Source organism: Polyodon spathula, chromosome 18 (assembly GCF_017654505.1).
Source record: "Polyodon spathula isolate WHYD16114869_AA chromosome 18, ASM1765450v1, whole genome shotgun sequence".
Taxonomy (NCBI): domain Eukaryota; kingdom Metazoa; phylum Chordata; class Actinopteri; order Acipenseriformes; family Polyodontidae; genus Polyodon; species Polyodon spathula.
In genome coordinates, this window is record NC_054551.1 from 19,581,256 (window position 1) to 19,602,193 (window position 20,938).

At 36.5% G+C, this 20,938-nt stretch overlaps 3 protein-coding genes across 4 annotated transcripts; 1 reads left to right on the forward strand and 2 right to left on the reverse strand.

Moving 5' to 3' along the window:
• Nucleotides 1–2,721: 2,721 nt before the first annotated feature.
• On the forward strand, nt 2,722–4,984 carry LOC121331046 (guanine nucleotide-binding protein G(I)/G(S)/G(O) subunit gamma-5). Its single transcript, XM_041278170.1, has 3 exons — nt 2,722–2,917; nt 3,608–3,762; nt 4,313–4,984. The coding sequence occupies exons 1-2, from the start codon at nt 2,837–2,839 to the stop codon at nt 3,731–3,733; spliced, it is 207 nt and encodes a 68-aa protein (XP_041134104.1). The 5' UTR covers nt 2,722–2,836; the 3' UTR covers nt 3,734–3,762; nt 4,313–4,984.
• A 9-nt stretch (nt 4,985–4,993) lies between these two features.
• rpf1 (ribosome production factor 1 homolog) lies at nt 4,994–11,207 on the reverse strand. The gene is made up of 9 exons (XM_041278169.1): nt 10,887–11,207; nt 10,624–10,680; nt 10,044–10,124; nt 8,974–9,069; nt 8,704–8,857; nt 7,961–8,043; nt 6,520–6,701; nt 6,198–6,324; nt 4,994–6,066 (listed from the first exon to the last, which is right to left on the reverse strand). The coding sequence occupies exons 1-9, from the start codon at nt 11,145–11,147 to the stop codon at nt 6,025–6,027; spliced, it is 1,083 nt and encodes a 360-aa protein (XP_041134103.1). The 5' UTR covers nt 11,148–11,207; the 3' UTR covers nt 4,994–6,024.
• A 904-nt stretch (nt 11,208–12,111) lies between these two features.
• LOC121330468 (deoxyribonuclease-2-alpha-like) lies at nt 12,112–20,872 on the reverse strand. 2 transcript variants are annotated; one of them, XM_041277005.1, is made up of 7 exons: nt 20,779–20,872; nt 19,982–20,091; nt 18,786–18,951; nt 18,401–18,482; nt 17,400–17,558; nt 14,736–14,927; nt 12,112–13,658 (listed from the first exon to the last, which is right to left on the reverse strand). In XM_041277005.1, the coding sequence occupies exons 1-7, from the start codon at nt 20,785–20,787 to the stop codon at nt 13,318–13,320; spliced, it is 1,059 nt and encodes a 352-aa protein (XP_041132939.1). In that variant the 5' UTR covers nt 20,788–20,872; the 3' UTR covers nt 12,112–13,317. The 2 variants fall into 2 exon arrangements, with proteins under 2 accessions (XP_041132939.1, XP_041132940.1); XM_041277006.1 differs by lacking the exons at nt 19,982–20,091; nt 20,779–20,872 and adding an exon at nt 19,875–19,941.
• Between the last annotated feature and the right edge of the window lie 66 nt (nt 20,873–20,938).

Consider the following 20,938-nt stretch of genomic DNA (forward strand, 5'->3'; position numbering starts at 1 on the left):
TAGCTGTGGCCAGATGGCAAGAGAGTAGTAGCATATTACAGCTGGTCCCTGAGCAAATGAGAGTGATGGTACTGTGTGACGTGACAAGAACTGTTCACAGTGGTAGCGGCGGGGTTGGGGTGCGCCATGCCAACGCTGATGCCCTGTCATGCCATCTCTTTGCTGAGGACACCTGCAGCCACTGAAACAGACGGGAGGACCGGGAGCAGCACCAGCTAGTCTGGGGGAGGCAGGCAACTTTAGTGACCTACAGCGAGCTGCCATAGTCAGGCAGAGAGGCAGCAACAACAAGTGCAAGATCCTAACCTGCAGCCAGTGTTGCACTGGTTCGAAGACCACCGGAGGCCACACTGTGGAGAAATCATCATGCAGGCAGCAGCCACCAAAGGGCTGTGGTCAAAGTGAAGAGGGGCCATGGCCCCAACTGGACAGTGCTTGCCGGGTCCTGCAACGACTTGGGAAGGTGGTCTATCAACGTGATCACGACTGTCTTGCTCTCTAGCAGGGGAGGGATGACAGCGGCATTATGGACGGGGCTTGAGATCCAGACCAACCTACACCCGGGACCCCAGCATGTTTTTGTTTTCTGCACCCATGCTGACCATGCCACTTGCGGGGAAAGCACCCCAGAGACTGCAGGTCTCGGCTGGCGGGAACAAAGGAAGGGGGCATGACAGAGGCACCCTGATTGGTCAGCTGGGATAGCCCAGCCCTTGCTCTTGGAGTAAGCTTGAACGGGATTAATTTACATGAATGTTGTAAATTTTAAGGGACTGGGGTTATATCAGCTTGAGTTGTTGCTGTCTGTATGCAGTCTGCTAAAGAAGCTGTCTTTCTGGAAGATAAAAGTTGACAGCTTGGATTCTGACCACCACTACAATATATACAGGGTGATTAGCAAGTAAGTGATACAGTGCGTTGCTCTTTATGTTTATATATATATATATATATATATATATATATATATATATTATTATATATATATATATATATATGGGCACTGTACCCGACACTCACTCACATTTGTTTGCCCCTATAAAAACTTAGACCCGACACCAACTTGAGGTTTTAGCGCTTTTTTCACGCACTTTTAATAATATAAAAAATAAACAAAACAAAACAAACACCTAGCTCTACTCAAGCACTAGCAAAACACACTGGACAGATAAGTTAGCATGGTAACACACACTCCCCTTTGTTTGACTGCTCTGCAGGCGAGTACACCTTCCTGCTTCCTTCTACTCAGCAATTCAGAACAGAAACTCTGCACTTGGCTTTAATTTAGAATAACTGTGAGGTGCAGGTGATAATTTAACAAATAACAATAAAATGAAACAACGAACACACATATTTGCAAGTTTGTTTGGCAGGGAGGATTTTAACCCCTTCCCTGCGTTGCTATTATATATTATATATTATATATAAATTATGGCAGCGGGACTCAACAGAAAAGAATGAACTAATTCCAATAAATATATAAAAGTTAAAAATAATTAAATAAACAAAATTAATTCAAAAGCTGTGCTTCAATGACATACCTAACCCAGAACAATGACGATCTGATTGGTTTAATGGCAATCTATAATATCTGGTGAGAAACAAGCAAAGCAATACAATGCAGTCTCGATATTTACTCTTCATTACTGTTCTTACCGCTTAGTTTGCTATACTGCTGTTACCAACCTACATATCATGTTTTGGTTCAAGTAAACAGAAATGCTAAACTAACCTAATCTAGTACAGTATTTCAGTGTTGTTCAGCTTCCTGCGATTAAGTGAAGTATACAAATTAACTTTTTTTTTTTCATTTTTAAACGTACAGCACCTATACTGGTACTGCAGAGTGGCCTTCCTGTTACTCTGCTGGCATTCGAGTCTGTAAATGCTCAGTTGACAAAGGTGTGCCTCCCACTCAGAAAAATGATTTCACTGCTTTAACTACGCCAAATGCGATTGTACATTATGCGCTAACCAATGCTTTTCGTACTTTCTTAGTTTTGCTACATAATTGCTGAACCCCATTTTACTGAACACGAAACTATTTTGTTTATTTGCTTTGTTTGTTGACGATATTTCAAAACCAACTTAGATACATTACCCTTAGATAAGCTTTTCTGTATATTAAGTTCAACTGCGATTAGCCAGACCAGTTGACACATGAAGTGATAAGGTACCAGAAAACTATGACAAACCAAATGATCCTTTCGAGATATCTCTTCGTATTGTAAGATAGCTCTAAATCACGTCCAGGTATCTCTAAACAGTTTAAGATGTCTGTAAATCAATTACGTATAGATTTCTAAAAAATAAATAAAGATATCTCAAATTGATTTACAGAAACGATTGCATTTTAAGATATCACTACATGACTGCCATAGAAAACAGCATCTACTGATGTCTGCATAGTCCAAATTGAAATATTTAATTCGAGGAAAGAACCAAAACATCTTCAGATAATGTGCCTAGTGCTAGTAAGCATAAGTCAGTCGTCAGCACTTATTTAAGTACAGCTGTAAATGGCAAAGTACATATATGGACTATCATATTAAAGTCAAGAGAGAAGCAAGCCTAGATGACTGAGGTCATTCTAATAGGTTTTAACATCATAATAAACTTGCGTTCAGCGTATCGTCTGTAATCGAAAGCGTGGTGTATTATGACGTCATATGAATCCCCACACTGCTCTTGTAAAAGTTCTTGTTTTCTCCAGCAGGTGGCGCGCATAACTTATTTTAACCCCAACCGGAAACGTGAGTAGGTTGAATCGTAAAACATCAAGAGAAGCGTTTGCTGTACTTTTATCCGGAGTAATATAAACCAAGCCTTTGAAATCACAATGTCTGCATCATCAGCCGTGAATGCAATGAAGAAAGTTGTGCAGCAGTTGCGATTTGAAGCAAGTATAAACAGAGTCAAGGTAAGCTGAAGATACAAAAGCGAGTCCGTTTGGAGTGAATTTACAGGGCGTGGGGACCATGGTGCTTCCGCTGCCATAGTTCTTTGTGGTCGATTTTTTTTGTAGAAGTTGGTATTTTTTTTATCTATATGTGTAGTACAAATTAAACTAATACCGCTTACAATAAATAAATACATATTTGTAAAGTTAATATTATATTAAAAATAAAGTACTGATTTTGAAAGTTTGCATTATTTTTTATGTTTTGAAGTTGACCGTATTGAACACTAAGACTAAACTAAGCAAGCCAAGTGAATACGTATGTCGTACTTAATGTTTTTTTTTTTTTTTTTTTTTTTTTTTCGGTTAATTGTCTAATGTTGTTAATACTGTTTGCCATAGGTTCAACAATCCTGGTATTTGATAGAATATAGTACGTTTCCGGAGTTTTCTTAAGTGAATTTGGGCGTTTTTATTTCTTTCCTCTTTTAGGCTTCCCCTCTTCTAATCTCCCTTTACGTAAAACATTCCCCGAACACAAGTTTTGTGTGCCAACGGAGAGAGAAGCTGCTAGAAAAAAAAAAAGTTATTTTTTAAACAGTCCGATTTTCAAATTACATCTTTTTAAAAAGTGCAAACGTTTACGATGCAGCAGACAATTCCAGCTATGTAGTAGTTACTGAATAAAATATTCCCATTTCTCTCCTACAGGTGTCCCAGGCCGCCGCTGAACTGCAACAGTTCTGCTTACAGAATGCCCACCATGACCCGTTGCTGACGGGGGTGTCTTCCAGCACAAACCCGTTCAGACCGCAGAAAGTGTGCTCATTTTTGTAGCTCGAAGTACTTTGCTTTCTCTTTCACTGGTAAGGTCTTTTAAGATTACTTGCAAACACTATAAATAGCGTAGTTAAATATTACGACAAACTGTGGAACAGCTTACGCCAATCTATTTCCACACACCAGTGCTGTTTTTCCCTGCAGCCCAGTAATTTGCATAGTAGAACGGTTGTAGTCAAGTTACTTTGAACCAGGTAGTGGTATGCAAATTTAATAATCTTCGTTAGATTCATGTAAAACTACTGCTAACGTGGGTGGCCCCCAATTCTTTTGTAATGGGGCTGTTTCAGGGGTGCCTGGCCTGTCACTGGAAAGCCAGCCTTGCCACGTTAATGTAGTTTTTAGCATTCCAACCAGGTACATTTTTAAACCACTGGTTTAGAAATGTCCCAGGTCTTTGCCAAAATAGTCAGGTTATTAAAAATGAGCTTGGGTTTTAGCATTTTTCCCCCATCCTACTGTAGCCAAGGAGTCAAAATCGCTACCATTTTTGTCCAGGTATTTAAATTGGAAGCAATGTTGACAAGTGTTTGCTTCCCACAACTGGTCTGCTAATTGTTTGTTTTTGTCTTGCAGGTTTATAATGCCTGTCCTTTGCAAACCAACTGTCGCCACCTCCCTCTTCATCTGAGAATGTTTTATATGAATCATTATTTTAAGTCTTAAGTGCCAGTTCTAGACATTTTTTTAAAAAATAGTATTACCTGACCCCTTTTTTAATATAATTACCTACCTCTTCAGCTTTAATTGCCTTATTTTTAATAACCAGTTATGTATATATTTTATTGGGAAAATGAATTTAACAAAAGGGACTGTGAACAGATTTTTAATATTTGCTGAAGTATTTACACTTGTGGGCTAATCATTATTTGCTAAAACTACTGCCAATCTTTGTATCACTGCCTTCCAGTAAAACAGATAAATCCTGAAGAAAATACTGTCCCAATTTTATTTGACTGTGGAACCAAACTGGATTTACCTCTTAATTTAATTCTCAAGTCTTCACTGCTTAGACGTAAGAGTCTGCTGATGGGATCAATGCAGTGATACTTTAATGCCTTTACATGTTCCAGAACCAAATTAATCAATTTTGGGGGGAGAGGGTGACTCAATTGAACAAAAATGGTTGTAATAGAAATTTCAAATTCCACTTTGATTCTTAACTTTGTAGAATATTGGTTTACTGCTTGTCATTTGAAGCCTGCCACCGCCATGTTTGCCTTTTAAAATAAAATGAGTTAAATGTCACATTTGTAATTCTTAAAAAAAAAGTTTTTATTTCTATGCAAGCTGCTTCCCCAAAGGATGTTAGTGTGTGGAATGGGAAACAATTTTACACATCAGAAGAATTTTTTTTTTTTACATGTAAAAACAAAAGACACAATAAGATACAAGTTTAATTTAAGAAGTAAGATTGTGTTACATAACATTACAGTCCAGAAAGAAAGAAAGCCAAAACAAATACCCTTTTATTTGCTTAAAAATGTTTGTTGGATAGGTTGGTTTACTTATTTAATGAACTTGAAAGTGGTGTCTTAAATTTTACATGAATAGCAGTTCACTTTGGCATGGTGGTATCTAATTAGAAAGATCCAAAATATTAAGACCACTAATTGAGTGTTTTAAAGAGCTGAAACATTTAGAAATTAAGGAAACATGAATGCAGCTTTTTTTTTATGAAAACATCTGTAAAGCTGACCTTTTTATAATAAGATAGTACACTACTTGTAGCATAACTTTCCTTGCTGTTAGTTTCAGTTAAGTATAATCACCAGCAGGGCTGGACCATTATATTATTAAAACAATTGACAGTATTTAAATAAAATGGATGATAATGCCTCTAGAAGCAAAGACCTACACAATTACAAATGGTTTGAAGTCAAGCTGTTTTTATGTGATGAACTACATTTACCTGAATTTGTTCATATACCACAAGTTCTTTATTCCCAACTGCAAATTCACGCAGGAGATTTGCTACACACTAATGTGTCCACATGTTCTCCCATCAGCATGGGCTGGTCACAGTAGGGAAGGGAATAAGTATGTGGTTGTCTGGGATCAGGAGCTACTCAAAACCCATGTTTAAGTTTTTGTTCAGTCCACACAGGTAAGAGTCGAGCAATTGATCTGATAACAGGAACAAAGGCATGGGTTGATATTCTAAAGTGAGCAGTGTTACAGGTCTGGATCACAAGATACAGATACACATTTAAAAACTAGAAGAAAGTTGTAGTTGCTTTGTTGTCAAGTTCTAGCAAGTTGGGTTCTTTGTGTTTCCACTTTCTTTTTTACAAGTGGAATTTTCTTCTGCAGCTGTCCATCTCATGGCGCTACAAAATAAAGCAGAAACAACACAAACATTTAAAGCTATATAGTTTTACATTATTCATCTAATGTGCTTTGGAGAAATTCAAAATTAAACTTGTTTATTTCAATATTTTCAAGAAAAAAGTAACCTCACCTTATGAACCCATTCATACACTCCAAATTTAGAGTCAAAGGTTCCTTTCTGAAGAGATCGGAGCTTCAAGGTGAATCGCGGGCCCAGCTCCTGAATTCCCACTCTCTTTTCATTCTTAAAGATGTATCTTGAAAATGAACACAATGTTTATTCACAGAAGTTCTCGCATAACAAGATCATTAACAGAAGCCTAACTGTACCAGTCATTCATTGCCTCAGTTTTATTAATAAGGCCACTTCACATAAGAGACAATTAACCTCAATACAAACGCTACAGTTTCATGAGTTTGATTTCTTTAGATAGGAGGGAGGAAAAGCATACCTGTGGTATCTAAAAAAGATGTAATCTCTTTGGTTGTGGAATGTTGCTACCTGCCGTCCAACAAAATTGGGGTCATGAGGGAAGAGGGAAGCAAACATTCTTCCGATGGAATGGCCCAGACGTGTAGTAAAGTTATTGAGGATCACCTCAGGGACATGCTCTGTGGGTTCCTTGCCTTTTCGCTGGAATTGACAAAGTAGAAATAAATCCCCAAAATTGACATTAAAATAAACATGTACACTGTCTAACAACTATAACGAACCTCCTTTTTTAACGATCCAAGCAGCAAGAACCACCCCCCCCCCCCAATGGAAATTAGCCCTATTAGAACGATAACTTTTACAAAATCTACCCAGATAAAATGATCTTAGTAGTGACCGACAAACTTTCTCAAGTGTGAATGTGTTATTCTCTCAGTGAATTAACAAACACCTTGGTTGGCTAATTCAAGATAAGGCTGATTGATAGATAACCTACTGTAGTGCAAATCGTGTGACGTGTGCAACCGTTGCCATCTTCACACAAACTGCAACCATGGCAACAGGCGTAAGGAGGTAACAAGATTGAAAGAGCGTGCATTGAGAAAAGCATGAAAAATATGAAGCAATTTACGCTGGATATGTTTTTCAAGAGAAAGAGCACGTAATTATTCAGCATGGAAGTATTTTTTTTTTTCATTACTGTTTTCTTTTAAATATACATTTTAAATGTTGATCAATGTGAAGTTGTCTTGAAAGAACTACTGTATAAAGATGTTGAATTAAATTTCTTCATTCTTCGGATACAGATAATTGCCAGACCCTATTATAGTGAATAACCTGACTTAACGAACATTTCTCCAGGTCCCAGGGGGATTAGTTACAATGAAGTTAGACTACAATACAATTTAGAAGTTAAGGGTTAAAGCTTGCAAATAGGAGTTGGCCTGGTAATATTTTAAAACCATGCATCATGTTACTAATTTCACGTCAATGCTTTGTTGTAGGTCAGACACAGCACATGAAGATAATTTGGGTCATGCTCTATAACAAGCAATAATCTCCTTAAACCCTTTCATCTTATGTTTGCAATGCATGTTTAACAAATGTCGTCTGAAAATAAAGTTTGAATCTCATGGGACTCCTAGGTCCCAGTTTGAAGTATGTATAAATATATTTGTTCTATTCTCATGTAAACTCAATAAAGGAGTTTTTTTTTTATAATAACTTAATTTCAACAAAAATAATTCAGGACTGAAAGGGTTAAATAGAAAACAATTGTTTTAAACCACATTTCCGATCTTTCTGCCAACAAATTCTTAGTAGGAAAAAACTGCAGTATTTGTTTGTAGTTTCATAAACGTTAAAAGCTTACAATAAAAGTTGCACACAATGGCCCCATACGTTAAAACACTTTACTAAAGCCTGTGCTCAGCCAGCAGTAAACCCATTCTGAATCCTACCTTCATTTCCTTGCGAAGGCGAACACTACTCATTTTAAAGTGAGCAGTTGGCCCATCAGGCAGGTGGCTAAGGATAAGTCCATCTATTTGATTAGAGTTAAGGAAACATCTAATGTGAAGCAAAAGGAATAGCACTGCCACTACTGTTATTGCTGCCAAATACAGTATCCTTGGAGTTTATAACAGGTCAACAAGCATATGCAAAATGTTACACTGCAACATATAGCATGTTAAGGATGTAATATCAATTAATTTAAAGAGAGCTTAGGTGTCCTAAACCACATCCAAATGTTACACATTTTCCATTGTTTATCTCGATGTGAACTTGAATTCTACAACTTCGATACCGATTCCCTGTACACCCTTCAGGGAACTGCTAAGCACACTCCTGCTTCAACTTGCAGCAGTAGGAGGTTAATATATGCGTTAGTCAAAATTGAAAAATGTACACATTTTTGCTCAAATGGTGTTTTTTTTCCCCCTGTAGTAAATGGCTTTTAATATTTTTAACAACCTTGTTTTTATATCAATCTATACATACACAGGGTGACTAGAAAGTAAGTTTACCACATCAACGCACCATGTAATCAATGTAGTAAACTTACTTTCTAATCATCTGCATATCTATCTATATATAAACATGTACAAGACAGTGGGATGCTAAATGGGTTACTTTTAAAAAGCAACTTTAGAACTGTAGTAGCTTTCATGCAGAAAACAAAGACACAAAATATGAAGGATACTTGATATTTTCCGGTCCTCATTAATAACCATGAGATATGTAAAACCTCTGGCTATACACTGTGGGATGACTTTCTTCAGTGCCAAGCCTCTTCTGTAGTATACATGGGAGTCTGGGATTACAGTAGCAAGCTGCTCACAGAATCTTACAGTTCTCTGAGAAGACGACCATGACATGTCAAATGAGTAATTACACAAAAGCACAGGTATAATAATGTTAGGATGCTTTAGGGAAAATTAATAAATAACCCTCTCTCTTTGCCACCACTTACCCCTCTAGGTCTGTCTGATGTTGTAATAAGGACCTTCGGATTTGTAAGTCTGTTGAAGTAGGCCGAGAATTCATCCGTTCCTTCATCAAAAGCAACCTGTAAATCAGAGTTAGTTTAAACATTTGAAATCAGTTGTGAGGAAGTTTTCTTATTTAACATGATACTTTGCTCTTGTATTTCAGTGGTCCTCATTTGTTATAGGAATTGTACAGGCTGTTGCCAACTTACGATGGCTAAATCCAGTGGTTGCTATAGAAACAGCTTGACTACATTACTATTTTAAACAAATGTTTGCTCAGAAGTTTGAGCCAACTCACTGTTTTCTGACTGTTCATCTGAAGTGTCAAGAGCTCATCAGCTAACTGAACTAAAATGTAATCCTAATTTAAAAAAATCCAATAGTTTGAATTTGCCAATTGTCCGTTAGCGTTTTCTTACCAAATATAAAATGTCTAGAATCTGCCTTTAGGGGTATTCCACAAAACAGAACCGGCAAAACAGATTCTTTCTCAAAGAATCTTTCTAAATCTGAATTCTCCACTTCGTATTTATCAAATAAATTGAAGGTGTGCCGTTTTATTATTATGCTGCTGTAGTTGATCAATAATCAGTCAGCAGTCATTACTTGCTAGATCAACTGACGTGGCAACAGCAAGGTGTCCCAAGTCCAAGACAAGGGCACTTTAAGAAAATCAAAGTCAGTATTCTACAGGTAATGACCACGGATAATATAAACCAAAAAATGCTTTTGTGTACGATTCCATTTATGCAACTATAAACGTAGGTCGTTGTTTAAAGTTAGTTTCAGGACATCTGGGATAAACCACTCTACACAATACCTGACTGGCTAAGATTACCCAGGAGTTGTATCATTTTTGTTTTACTGCCTAGGTAGCTCTTTTTCATTGAATATGCAAAAGTAAACCAACAAGACACACTGCACATCAGAAACTGTCAACTTATACTACTGCACCTTTTTCCATGGCTCCTTCCTACCACAAAGCCACCTGGAACCCACAGTGCTGTATAATATTTCTCTCACAGTAAAAACAGACAGGCAAGACGCTTACCTCTTCATCCTGGGGGTCTACAGTCGTCTCATCATAAACCCTCTGGTTTTCAATGGTCTTTGGAACTTCTTTTGGGGGTGCCTTTACATATATAAAAAAATAAACATTTGAGACCACCTCTAGATTTATATATTTGATGATCATCATCACCTAGAAAACACAGGACCTCAGGCATTTACTTGCATACAAGTGATTTATGAATATTGCCCTTAGTGTTTAGCCAGTTACTTATAGTACACCAGCCTTACTAAATGTGCTTCTTTCTAGTTGAGACCCAATACAAATCAGTGCTCAAGAAGTTCTCTTACTATATCTCCTCTCCATTGGATTAAAATACATGTAAAAATGCAAATGTGACATTAGAGATAAGAATGATCTTGGATCAGTGAGGGCCCAGTGCATACAGAATCCACCTCTCCCAGCTCTTTATATAAAAACATACAAGTACCAAGAGAAAGACTGCCAGACTGTAGTGTAGTTATAAATAAATATCTATCTATCTATCTATCTAGATAGATAGATAGATAAGCAAATATAGAAATGAATGTGTGAGAACATAATTCTAAAACAGCTACTTTACCTTGTCTCCAAGTGCTTGTCTTTCCTTTTTCCTTTTCTTCTTCAATGCTAACTTTTCCTAAGAGGAAATAACAGTGTATATATTATTTGCATACCCGAAAAACGAACTTTAACATACACACTGCCGTCTGACCAGTTTTATTTATCACAAGCCCCAACCATGGCAATGTGAACAGTAGGGTGCACACAGCATTTGCAGACTGTATACACAGAACTCGTACTAGTTACTGGATCAATAACATGCATTTGATTTTAACAGCATACCTTTCGTTTCTCCTGTTTAAATTTCAAAAACATGAAATGCCTTCGTTGCTTATTTTTAATCTCGGACACGCTGAATGTTGGTGGAAAATGCATCTCTGGCGGCTTCTCGTCGGTCTCTGCTTTCTCCACTCCTTCCTTAGTTTCTCCATTTTCTTTCTGTGGTTTATTTCCCCTTTTCGGCTTCTGTTTTTTCCCCTTCTTTTTTAGTTTTTTGGCGTGTTCTTGGGTACCAAAGTCTACCTCTACTTCTTTCACGTCCATGCTTATTATTTTTTGTGTCACACGTGTTTCGCGTTTTTCAACTTTTCTCTACGACCCGGATCTTCCTTTCTATTTGCAAGTTCCAAAAAAGCAACTCTTGCGCCACTCAGTGTAGCGGTGGACCAACAACAGGCGAGACTTTGTACTACAGTAGTCAATTATCCGATATTTGATCAACCGTAATGTCTAATCAACCAAACGTACCTGTACCCATGTAATGAATCACGCGTGGTGTAGTTAGTTGTTGCAATTTCGGGATTATATTAAGGAAACATGGATTCTGTTTTTACTCATGATTTTCCATTGGTTCATGTGTGCTATTCTGCTGCACGTAACTAGGCAACCAACCCCGCTAAAAAAAAAGATTTTAAATTCGCTTTAATAATAACAACCACTGTCTGCAGGCAACAACTCAGCTCAACATGTCAGAGAGAAATGAAAAAACAACACTTTTATTGACTGTGACAAAGGAGACACAGATGAGACATTCAGTATATATCTTCAGTTCTACCATTAACTGGAAAGTGTTGTTTGTTTTATGAAAACTTAATAGAATGAAGCATAAAAGCATCACTCTGCCTAACAATCCTCTTGCTGTGTAATGGTAAGTAACACACACAAAAAAATCAGATGTTGATAAGGTTAAGGGAACAGTTTTAATCAACGCTGTTTTTGTACATGCCAAAAGTTTTACCAGGCTCTTATCTGTCCGCGACCGCATTTTTATTTTATTTTTTCACAGACACGTTACCATGCCTGGCTTTAAATTGTTGCAGTTAAGCAAATTAAAACAGTTGCCTCATTTTATTAATTTCAATTGCACGTTATCACAATGCCTTAACAGCAAGTATCAAAGTATAGAAACATGTTAGTGGATTTGTGAAGTTTAATGATTCCTAAAGTTCTGTAATGTGTCAAAGTTGTACGGAATTGTATTCTTTGATTTTCAAAGTTTGGTATATGGTATGTTTAATTACCTCATTTCATTACCTTAACTGTAGGTGTTAAAGTTTTACTTCATTGCATTAACATAATGATTTGCAAAGCTTTGTAATTTTGTATGCTTATTGTGATAGAATACTAGCTATATATCATCAGTAAGTACTTGTGTACTAAGTACGTTTGTATGCTAACTTTATTCTAAACATTAAGAAAGGTTCAGTAATTGTTATTAATACCGGTTCGATTAGCCATACAAATCGTCTTTGCGAACTAGTATCGGGACAGGTGTGATCACAGTGCCTCTTGCTGGTAAAAGGGTATACTGCAAGTATCAGGGTGCATTATAGGCTGTGATTCTTTTTCTTTTAAAAAAACAAACAATATAGAGTTAAAATGCACATTGGATTTTATTATTAAAGCCTAATATGAAAATGTATTGTGTTTTGATTATATTCTGTTATAATTTTACATCATCGTGTACAGCATTTTGTGTTAAATTAAACAGTGTGTGTAGATTTGTTTTTGGCAAATGGAGCTTTCTGAAAGTATTAAAACTCAGCTGTAGGAAAGTGTAGTTTTTTTTTTTTTTTTTTTTTTTTTTTTTTTTAAACTGATTTTATTAAAACGACGTGCAATTTTACACTTGCTTCAAAATAGGGCTTAGCGTTTGACTTGACCTACCTATACCCCGCTAGCTGGATTTATTTAGAGCACTTCACAGCACCGGGGAATCCCCCTGGTTTACATCAACCACCTGTCTGTGGTTATCCCGGGACTACATCTAAAAATAAGTGCATGATGCCATCCAGTTGGATTCCCCTGTACTGCAAACTGCTCTAAAACCCCCAGCTTATCCCAGCAGAGGAGAGATAATCAAATCAACCCATTTCCGTAAACTGTGTTCTGCACAGGAAATAATGTAGCTCCTTTTTTGGTAACAGTGTTTTAAATAAATTCATCATTTTTAAAAACTGACAATGAAGTGTTACGAGTGGATGTGACTAATGTCTCTGAGCTTGAAATATGTCTGGAGAAAGACTACCAATACAATCTTTTTATTAGTATAGGGTTCGCAAGCTTGCATTCCGACAGCTAAAACCAAAACTGTGAATATATACTGACTGGCCTTTCAACAAGGTCCTTGAGTCAGGAAAGCATGACTACTTATACATTGGATTGAGCTACACAGTGGGCAGGCGAGGAACAGGAGGTAGGAAAGCTGTTTGCTTTAAGGGCATTTTTCATAGCGGTCGACCATTTTAATGAATGCCTTCCACACAGCAGTGTTGCTTGTGCACACAGCCCCGCCCCCTCTACGCATCTGACCAATTTCTCTGTTCATGTCTGCAATGCACGTCCAGACGCCTGTTTTTTTGCCCATAGTGGCGCACCACTTCGAATGGTCAGACGTGATGTTGAACGGTGGGATGGGAGGTAGTTTCACTGATTTCACATTGTACACATTGTGCTTCACAGAGCAGTTTGATGGCAGGGGTTTGTGCAGGCGCCCCCAGCCTTTAGCAAGAAGATCATCACCCAAAGGTTCAACAAGCAGCCCGGAGTACAGATCTGAAAACACAAAATTGTAAGTTAGGATCAAGTACATCACTGAAGATACTGACACTGCATAGGTCCTTTGAGATCCTCTATATTTAGAGGTTGTGATAGTACTGTAGGTAAACTCCTTAAAATTGTTCTTTGGATAAAAATATGTTTCTATTTTGTACCTGCACAATTCTCCCATTTTATATTAAATATCAAATGTTTTTTTTTATTTCTAATTCTAAGACCCGTGTTTCCATTTGATGCAGATGTTGTATGCAAAACCTTTTATTTAAAATGCCCTGTATTATTCCACTTCTTGTTTCTCATGAGTTTTTTTTCCCAAGTAGACATGAAGTAACACATGAAACATACCTTCAAAACACACAATCAAAAGTCTAGGACACTCAAATCAAGTAGTGCACTGAAAAAAGTCTACTTGACTTAGTCTTTATAAATTATACTTGAAAGATAACCTGCAATTTCAGCAAGTCATTTTTCCTGATTGAACTGATGTGCTCAGTTCAATCATTTAGAGAAAGTTGACCTGTTCAGGTATACCAATTTAAAAAAAAAAAACATACTTAGCATTATAATGATAAATGAGATGATACGGTCTACCTTACTACCTCCGCCCTATAATCTCTAAAGTAGGCGTAAAGTCACTATTTTATTGTATGTAGTATCGTCCTTAAGTGGGTCAATATCAGCCCTGGGGATCAGGACTTAGTTAGGAGTTAAAAATATAAAGAGGTACTGTTTAATCACTGAAATAGACCCTGATACAGTGAACAAAAGTGAAAAGAGGTTATGTACTGTGACAACAAACATATGATGTAATCTGGTGTTGTTGCTTAAAATAAAATGGTTGTTATTATTAGTTTATTTATTACACCTCCTCATCATCACACATAATGATACATAGTGTATTGTGAACAGAATATCATCACACCTCTTATAGTGACTGCCCAGAATTACTTGAAATTTGATTTTAAAAACAAATAAGCTGTGTTTTAGACAAACAAGCCAAAAATTATGAAATACTCATAATAATAACAACAGGCCATTTTCAACTTAGTTTTTGTTTTTTTTAGAGAAACTTACCATCTCCGTATTTGGCATACTTTGCAAAACTGACAAATGTGCTTCCTGCTAGAGATGTCATTTCTAGCTTTCTGTCCCATGGTGCTTTTTTTGGATAGCATGTTCTGTGGGCCACACATTGCAGGTCTAATGGGAATGTTTGGGGAATGTCATAATCGAATGAAAATATGTGAATGTATTGAAGTTGTTTGGCTGAAAGAAAAACAGAAAGGATTAGACTATGAGCACAATAAAGCAACCATTCTTAAAGTAATTGTTGCTAACAATAGTTAGCAACATAATATAACATTTATCAGCAATGCACATTCATTTTATAGTTCTCAGATGTGCAGTTTTAAAAGAAACACATTAGCACACATGTATTTTACAAAACATGATATCTGGTACTACACTAGACTAAAGAAAACTGTTTGGAAGTCATGCTTTTTGACTGTTTGTACTTCCTGGGTCATTTCACCTGGAGCGTAAAATTATCCCGACCCCTGGCTTCTTTCCTGTTATTACACCAATCAGCTGCTTCCCCTATTGACTGACATGCTTTCAGCCAGTAACATGCTTTGAAATGAGTGAAATGAGAGCGTGCAAGTGCTAACAGACAACCCAAGGCCGGGCATAGAAACTGCAAGCGTGTTTCTTTCAAAACTGCACATTTGAGACATGTAGCTAATTGAAGGGTAAAATAGCTCAAATGTATGTCATTTTCTTATATGCTATTACCTTTAGTCCTAGAAGAAACAGAAAATGAACAACAAAAGCATGCTTCCACATGTTTAAGTGTTTTCTCTTGCATGTAATAACTTGCTTGACTAAATGTCGGTCCTTACGTCAGAAGGAAAATGAAACAATTAAAATCAACATTTATGAACATTAATGTCATGGTTTGAAATAGTAGCAATGGCTGACCTAACTAAAAACTACAATCAGTGGAGAGGTCCTGGAATGTGTTTAAATGAAAAGTTATCTCCATTGGTCATACAGACAAAGTCTAACCCGAGGTCTGGCCTTGAATAATTTGGAAACAAACACTAGAGCTGGCTGCACATTATTTTATCTGCATTTTATGAGTAATTATTTTAATATTAAGAAAGAAATCAGCACTGGGTGTTGACTCTGAATACAATTGTAATTACACCCTTTGATGCACTGTTTCAATGTGTTTAATCACAGAGCAATATAAACGTTACCAACTCTGCTCAATTTCTGATGATATTTGCAATGAATTAATAAGGATGGCACATTGTAATGTACTGTACTGTATAATGACCGTATAGATAGACCAAGTGCTTTTTACAGATTTTGCACATTCAGTCATCCACAACTGCATTTTTTCTTAAGCTCTCAAAATCTACATTTGAATATTCTTATTCTTCATTATTTGTAATATGGTACCGTTCTAATGACGCTGGCCTTTGCTCCAAAGTCAAAGCTGCCCTGCAGGTTTTCATTCTATAATGAAATCTCACCTTGTTTCTTGTGCAGTTTGTCAGTAATAAAACATATTACTTCAAATGTTTTTTTTGTGATTATAATATTTGAGGGACCTGTTCTCACAACACAATGTACTGTATTTGCACTTATAAAAGTTTTGCACAGTAAATGTGCAGTTTTCCTATGCTTATACTATACTATGAGTATATAGGCACGTCCAACATAGAGAACCACCTCCGCTCATCCAAGTAAGTGCAAATGAATAAGCAGGACTAGATTTATAAACTGAGAACCCTCTGTTTTTATACTGTGCTTCAGTTTCAAGAACAGGAATACTAATTCCTGCACAGGTTCCTGATGAAAGGGGATATGAGTGCACACAGCTGTCATAATTACACCCACAGAAGGAAACGATGCTTCATTTCACTGCACCAGTTTATAGCACCCGTGTTAATTTGTCGCCTTGTCAAAACAGTTTCACCATGAAAAAAAAAAAGATTTCAGATTTGTAACCCTTTTCCCCTCAAAGACAGTACTATTACCACAGAGTGTCAGCTTTATTAGGAATACAAGAATATCATTGTGACTGGGTGAAAACCCCTCACATGTTTTGTTTATTTTCTGTGTTTATTGCTGTGTAAATGATTTATTTTGTACCAGTTCTTGTATTTATTTACTTCCATATTCTATATATTTATAAGTGTTTGCTTTATTTCTTGTATAAATATTTAATAGTGTTATTTTTTGTTAAATGTGTATATTAACTGAACTCATGAAAGGGTTAATTTTGAGCCTTGATTTAAATACCATTTCCATGTGAGAATGTGGATGGAATGGAGAAACGCATGGGTCTTGATTAGTGGCCAATCAATAACTTGTTCAATGGATAGAAAAGGCTGCAACTAGTCTTGTAGTGGCTGGGGTTTAGGAAGGAGGGATAGTGAGGTGTTGTCAAAACAGCTGCATGTCAAAACTTATTTGTTTAAAAAAAAAAAAAAAAAAAGTTTTTCCCTGATTGTTTTTGCTAAACCCTTTCAACTTTGTATAAAGGAATACACTGTTCTTTCATCCCTTGCATAGCGCTTTAGACCTGTGTGCAGGACAACTATTCTCCAACCGGTTAGCATTTTGTGAATATGCATTTAGGCCAATTGTCTTGCTAATGCTTTTCCCATACTGTCGATAGCTTTAAATGAGTTTCTTAAATTTTAAAGAACAAAAGTAACAATGATTTACCAATGTCACTGAATAACTTGTAAGGGTATGTTACACAAAGGAAGGCCTGTCCAAAATAAATGCCATTTTCAGGCCAGAAAGAGGTCCTCTTTTTTCCTGGAAACTTTGGTGTACTATGAGCCAACCACACTCCTGTTTGTCTGTCCAGGAGAATCACCCCTGAAAAGAAACAGAAATACAAACATTCTGCAGCCTTAACCAGTTTTGTTTGTTTTTTAACAAAAAGAATGATAAAAACGGCACAGTACTATGGGGCATTGGTAGCTCTAGGGCAACTACATCCTAATGTTTTTTTTTCCCCTATTCAGTTATAGCTGTAAAAAGGAAGTGAGCAAAATGCATTTAATAACAAAGACTCAAACCGATGCGTCCGCTGTTTCCACCTTGATCACGCAGGTGCTGTGAGAATAAATTGTTCTGCAACGCGGTTGTAATGAGTTGTCATCTCAGCCCATTGAATTGAATGGTAAGGTAAGGGCTGGACGCGAACAGCAAACCATACTGTTTAAAGACGAATAACTTACCATTCAACTAAAGAGCAAGTAAGCAATAATGCTGTCACACACCAAGAAATACAAAACATGAAAAAGGTTTCTTGTCATGAAAAAGTAAACCGTTATTCATGCATAACCCTAAAACTGACATTAATAAATACGTTAGTGTTTTCACAGACCCCGATTAGCATTAGTCTTGGACTACTTTACCTAAGTTGATAGTATGTAGTTCAATCAGTCTGTAATTTGTACATGTTCCAAAGATTTATTTGTACATATCTAAATACAGTTTTTGTTGGTAAAGCCCCTTTTCACAGCAAGAGATTGAAATGAGTCACCATTACAAAAAATGCGGATGTGAAATACACTGGGGATGTACATTTCCCTTGCATATGCAATAGTGAAAACCCAGCTATTAACTTTCTTTGCGTTTGACAGATTCTACAATGGATTGACTGTGCTTAACAATCTTTCACTATGTTTTATGACTAATAGTACTTTTATTACCTTTGCTGTGTCCGAAAGATGAGGCAGGTACTTCATTCGTTGGGGGCTGATCGTTGTACAAGAGATACCCAAAGCCTTCAGTCTTGAAAGCAATATGAAAAAGATGACACATTTTATTGCAAAATACACAGACATTACAAAAATATAAACTGTTTTAAATAGTCAACAAAGGTTTCTTTTAAACATTTGATTTAATGAAAATAGAAATGTTAATTTATTCTACACTGCACTCCGTCTCAATTAACCAATATAGTACTTTTTTGTTAAACAGTCACAGACTGTTTCCTTGTTTATTAACAGTGTATGAAGTTCAATGAATATCAAACTTTTTTTTTACTCCTAAAAATAACTCAGAAGATTTGTAATGCATATTGCATCTACTTACCTTTCTCTCAACATATCTAAAGAGAGGCTCCAGTGTCTGTGCCACTGCACTGCCTGAGTCATTTATGTTGCTCGTCCCAAATTTCCAACCATTACTGCTTTCATCCATGTACAAATACTTCAGTCCACTTCCTTTCTTATCGTTGGGTAGTTTATACAAAATAAACCTGGGGTAAATAACAAGACAAGGATGTATTGAACCTCAAGTCATGTAAAACGCAGGGCGTCTACGAAGAAAACGACTGGCTTCATAATATCAATCAGCACTGATTTTGGTCTTCCTTACCTAAAGCAACATTGGCTAGCCCACGTTCATGCTACAGTTGGGTCTGTGAAACCAGACGTAAACGTCTTAGCTTTGTCTATGCTAAAAATAACTGTACAGTATGCAATATAAATTAGAGGTCATTATTATTCAGTGGTACTGCTTACCCTTATTTACAATGACTAACCCTAACCAGATTTGATCCTGTTTTTAATAGGTATACAGAGGTGGTATTACGTGTATGTCAATTGATTAGACCCCTATGGGCTATATTTCCAAAGCATTCTCTCCAGTCTTTAATAAACTCCTTGTGGTACAGTTTCGGTTAAGCCTGGCCAGCTGCAGAAACAGCAAACATCAAACCAATTACCTTAATTAAAACCAAGTGGCTGTCCATCTTGGCTCCATGCTGTTCCCCACTCTTGAGCCAAGATGGCTGCCAGCTATAGAAACACATATTTTAATGTGCCCTGTCACACTTCTATTTTTTAAAAGGAGAAAATTCCACATAAATTATACTAAACTGAGAAGCAGACAGCTTTAGAGGGCATAACAGATCAGAAATGCGTACTTGAGTTGTTTGGCACAAGTTTTGTAAAATTAACAGCTTTTATATCCTTTCGGAAAAATAGGTGTTAGTTAAAGACTGGAGTAAACACTTTGAAAATGCAACTCTATATTTATTAAATAACCTAGATTAAACGTTTCAAGCATTCCCCGTTAACCATTATTGGAAATTCATGGAAATACTGGTTTCGTAATAGGTGCTCATAACATGATACCCAGACAAAAAAGGTATACTCAAATTAAAGGAGGATCATTGACTTGTCAAATTGGTGTGTGTTCAGATGATTTCAGCAGGGATCTGGAGTTGAGATCCTGCAGCATCAACACTGCCCTGCAAGCCCAGCTACAGTCAGAACACTTCTTACCAGTCCACAGAAGTGCCCTTTTCATTCTTGCATGACACGTCTGCACAGGCAGTGAGCCAACAACATGCAATCACACAGAGGCAACAGGGCAATGATCTGCTCCAGTCACCCTAATGTAACAATCAGAAAAACAAACAATTGAATACCTTCAATAAATGAATCATAAAACAAGCACCTTACTCAAAGTTACTGACAAGTCCAACACATGACTTCTGCTTTTGATACTTTTGCAGCATTAAGGGCTAGAATCTCAAAGCTATTTTTTTCCAAGCACTTTTTTTTTTTTTTCTGAAAGGGAACATTTTCAAGTACAATTCTAATTTAAGACTGCTTGCAAGTAGTTGTTATTTCTGGTAAGTCTATTTTTTTGAAAAGCAGGTTTCACACTGCTGTTTGTACTGGACTTTCTCACCCTGTACACTTCCAGTTTTCACTGCTGCTGAACTAAACATAGTTTTCATAATTTCGATTTTTTACTTTTTTTTATTATTTCCACCTACATAAACTAGCACTAAGAATGAGACAGGCCAATTTAAATTTCTAATTTAGAATACGTAAATCCCAAATATGTTTTAAATCTCACTAAACACACTTTGTTTTTTATAAAGGAAACTATATATGCTTGGTCTTTTTTTAAATTGGTAACAGCAGAGTCACATTTTAAATTAGAGAAAATGATTACATATTTAACAGCAGTCTCTTTCACCACATAATTGTACCTTTGTTCTGATTCCAAATCACTAGATGAAAATTAAATATTCAAGAGTTGTAAATAAAAAGGCATTTTGTAAACTTACCATTATCATTGCCTTCAATTCAGCAAGCTCAGTTGAATGTATTAGTAAGGTTCTGACAGTCCCTACCAAGGGTGCCTAGTTGTTTCCTTTTAACTTTGGCAATACAACGAAAGTGGCTTCAGAATTAAAAGTTAAGTTCCTTAAATGAATACACGCATGA

Coding starts and splice junctions, on each gene's coding strand:
- LOC121331046 (XM_041278170.1), top strand. CDS start 2,837: ATGTCTGCATCATCAGCCGTGAATGCAATGAAGAAAGTTGTGCAGCAG. Junction 2,918..3,607: donor CAAGTATAAACAGAGTCAAG/GTAAGCTGAAGA, acceptor TCTCTCCTACAG/GTGTCCCAGGCCGCCGCTGA.
- rpf1 (XM_041278169.1), bottom strand. CDS start 11,147: ATGGACGTGAAAGAAGTAGAGGTAGACTTTGGTACCCAAGAACACGCC. Junction 8,858..8,973: donor CATCAGACAGACCTAGAGGG/GTAAGTGGTGGC, acceptor TCGTCTTCTCAG/AGAACTGTAAGATTCTGTGA. Junction 6,702..7,960: donor GCCTTCGCAAGGAAATGAAG/GTAGGATTCAGA, acceptor TGTCAATTCCAG/CGAAAAGGCAAGGAACCCAC.
- LOC121330468 (XM_041277005.1), bottom strand. Junction 18,483..18,785: donor TTAGATATGTTGAGAGAAAG/GTAAGTAGATGC, acceptor ATTGCTTTCAAG/ACTGAAGGCTTTGGGTATCT. Junction 13,659..14,735: donor GTATGCCAAATACGGAGATG/GTAAGTTTCTCT, acceptor TTGTGTTTTCAG/ATCTGTACTCCGGGCTGCTT.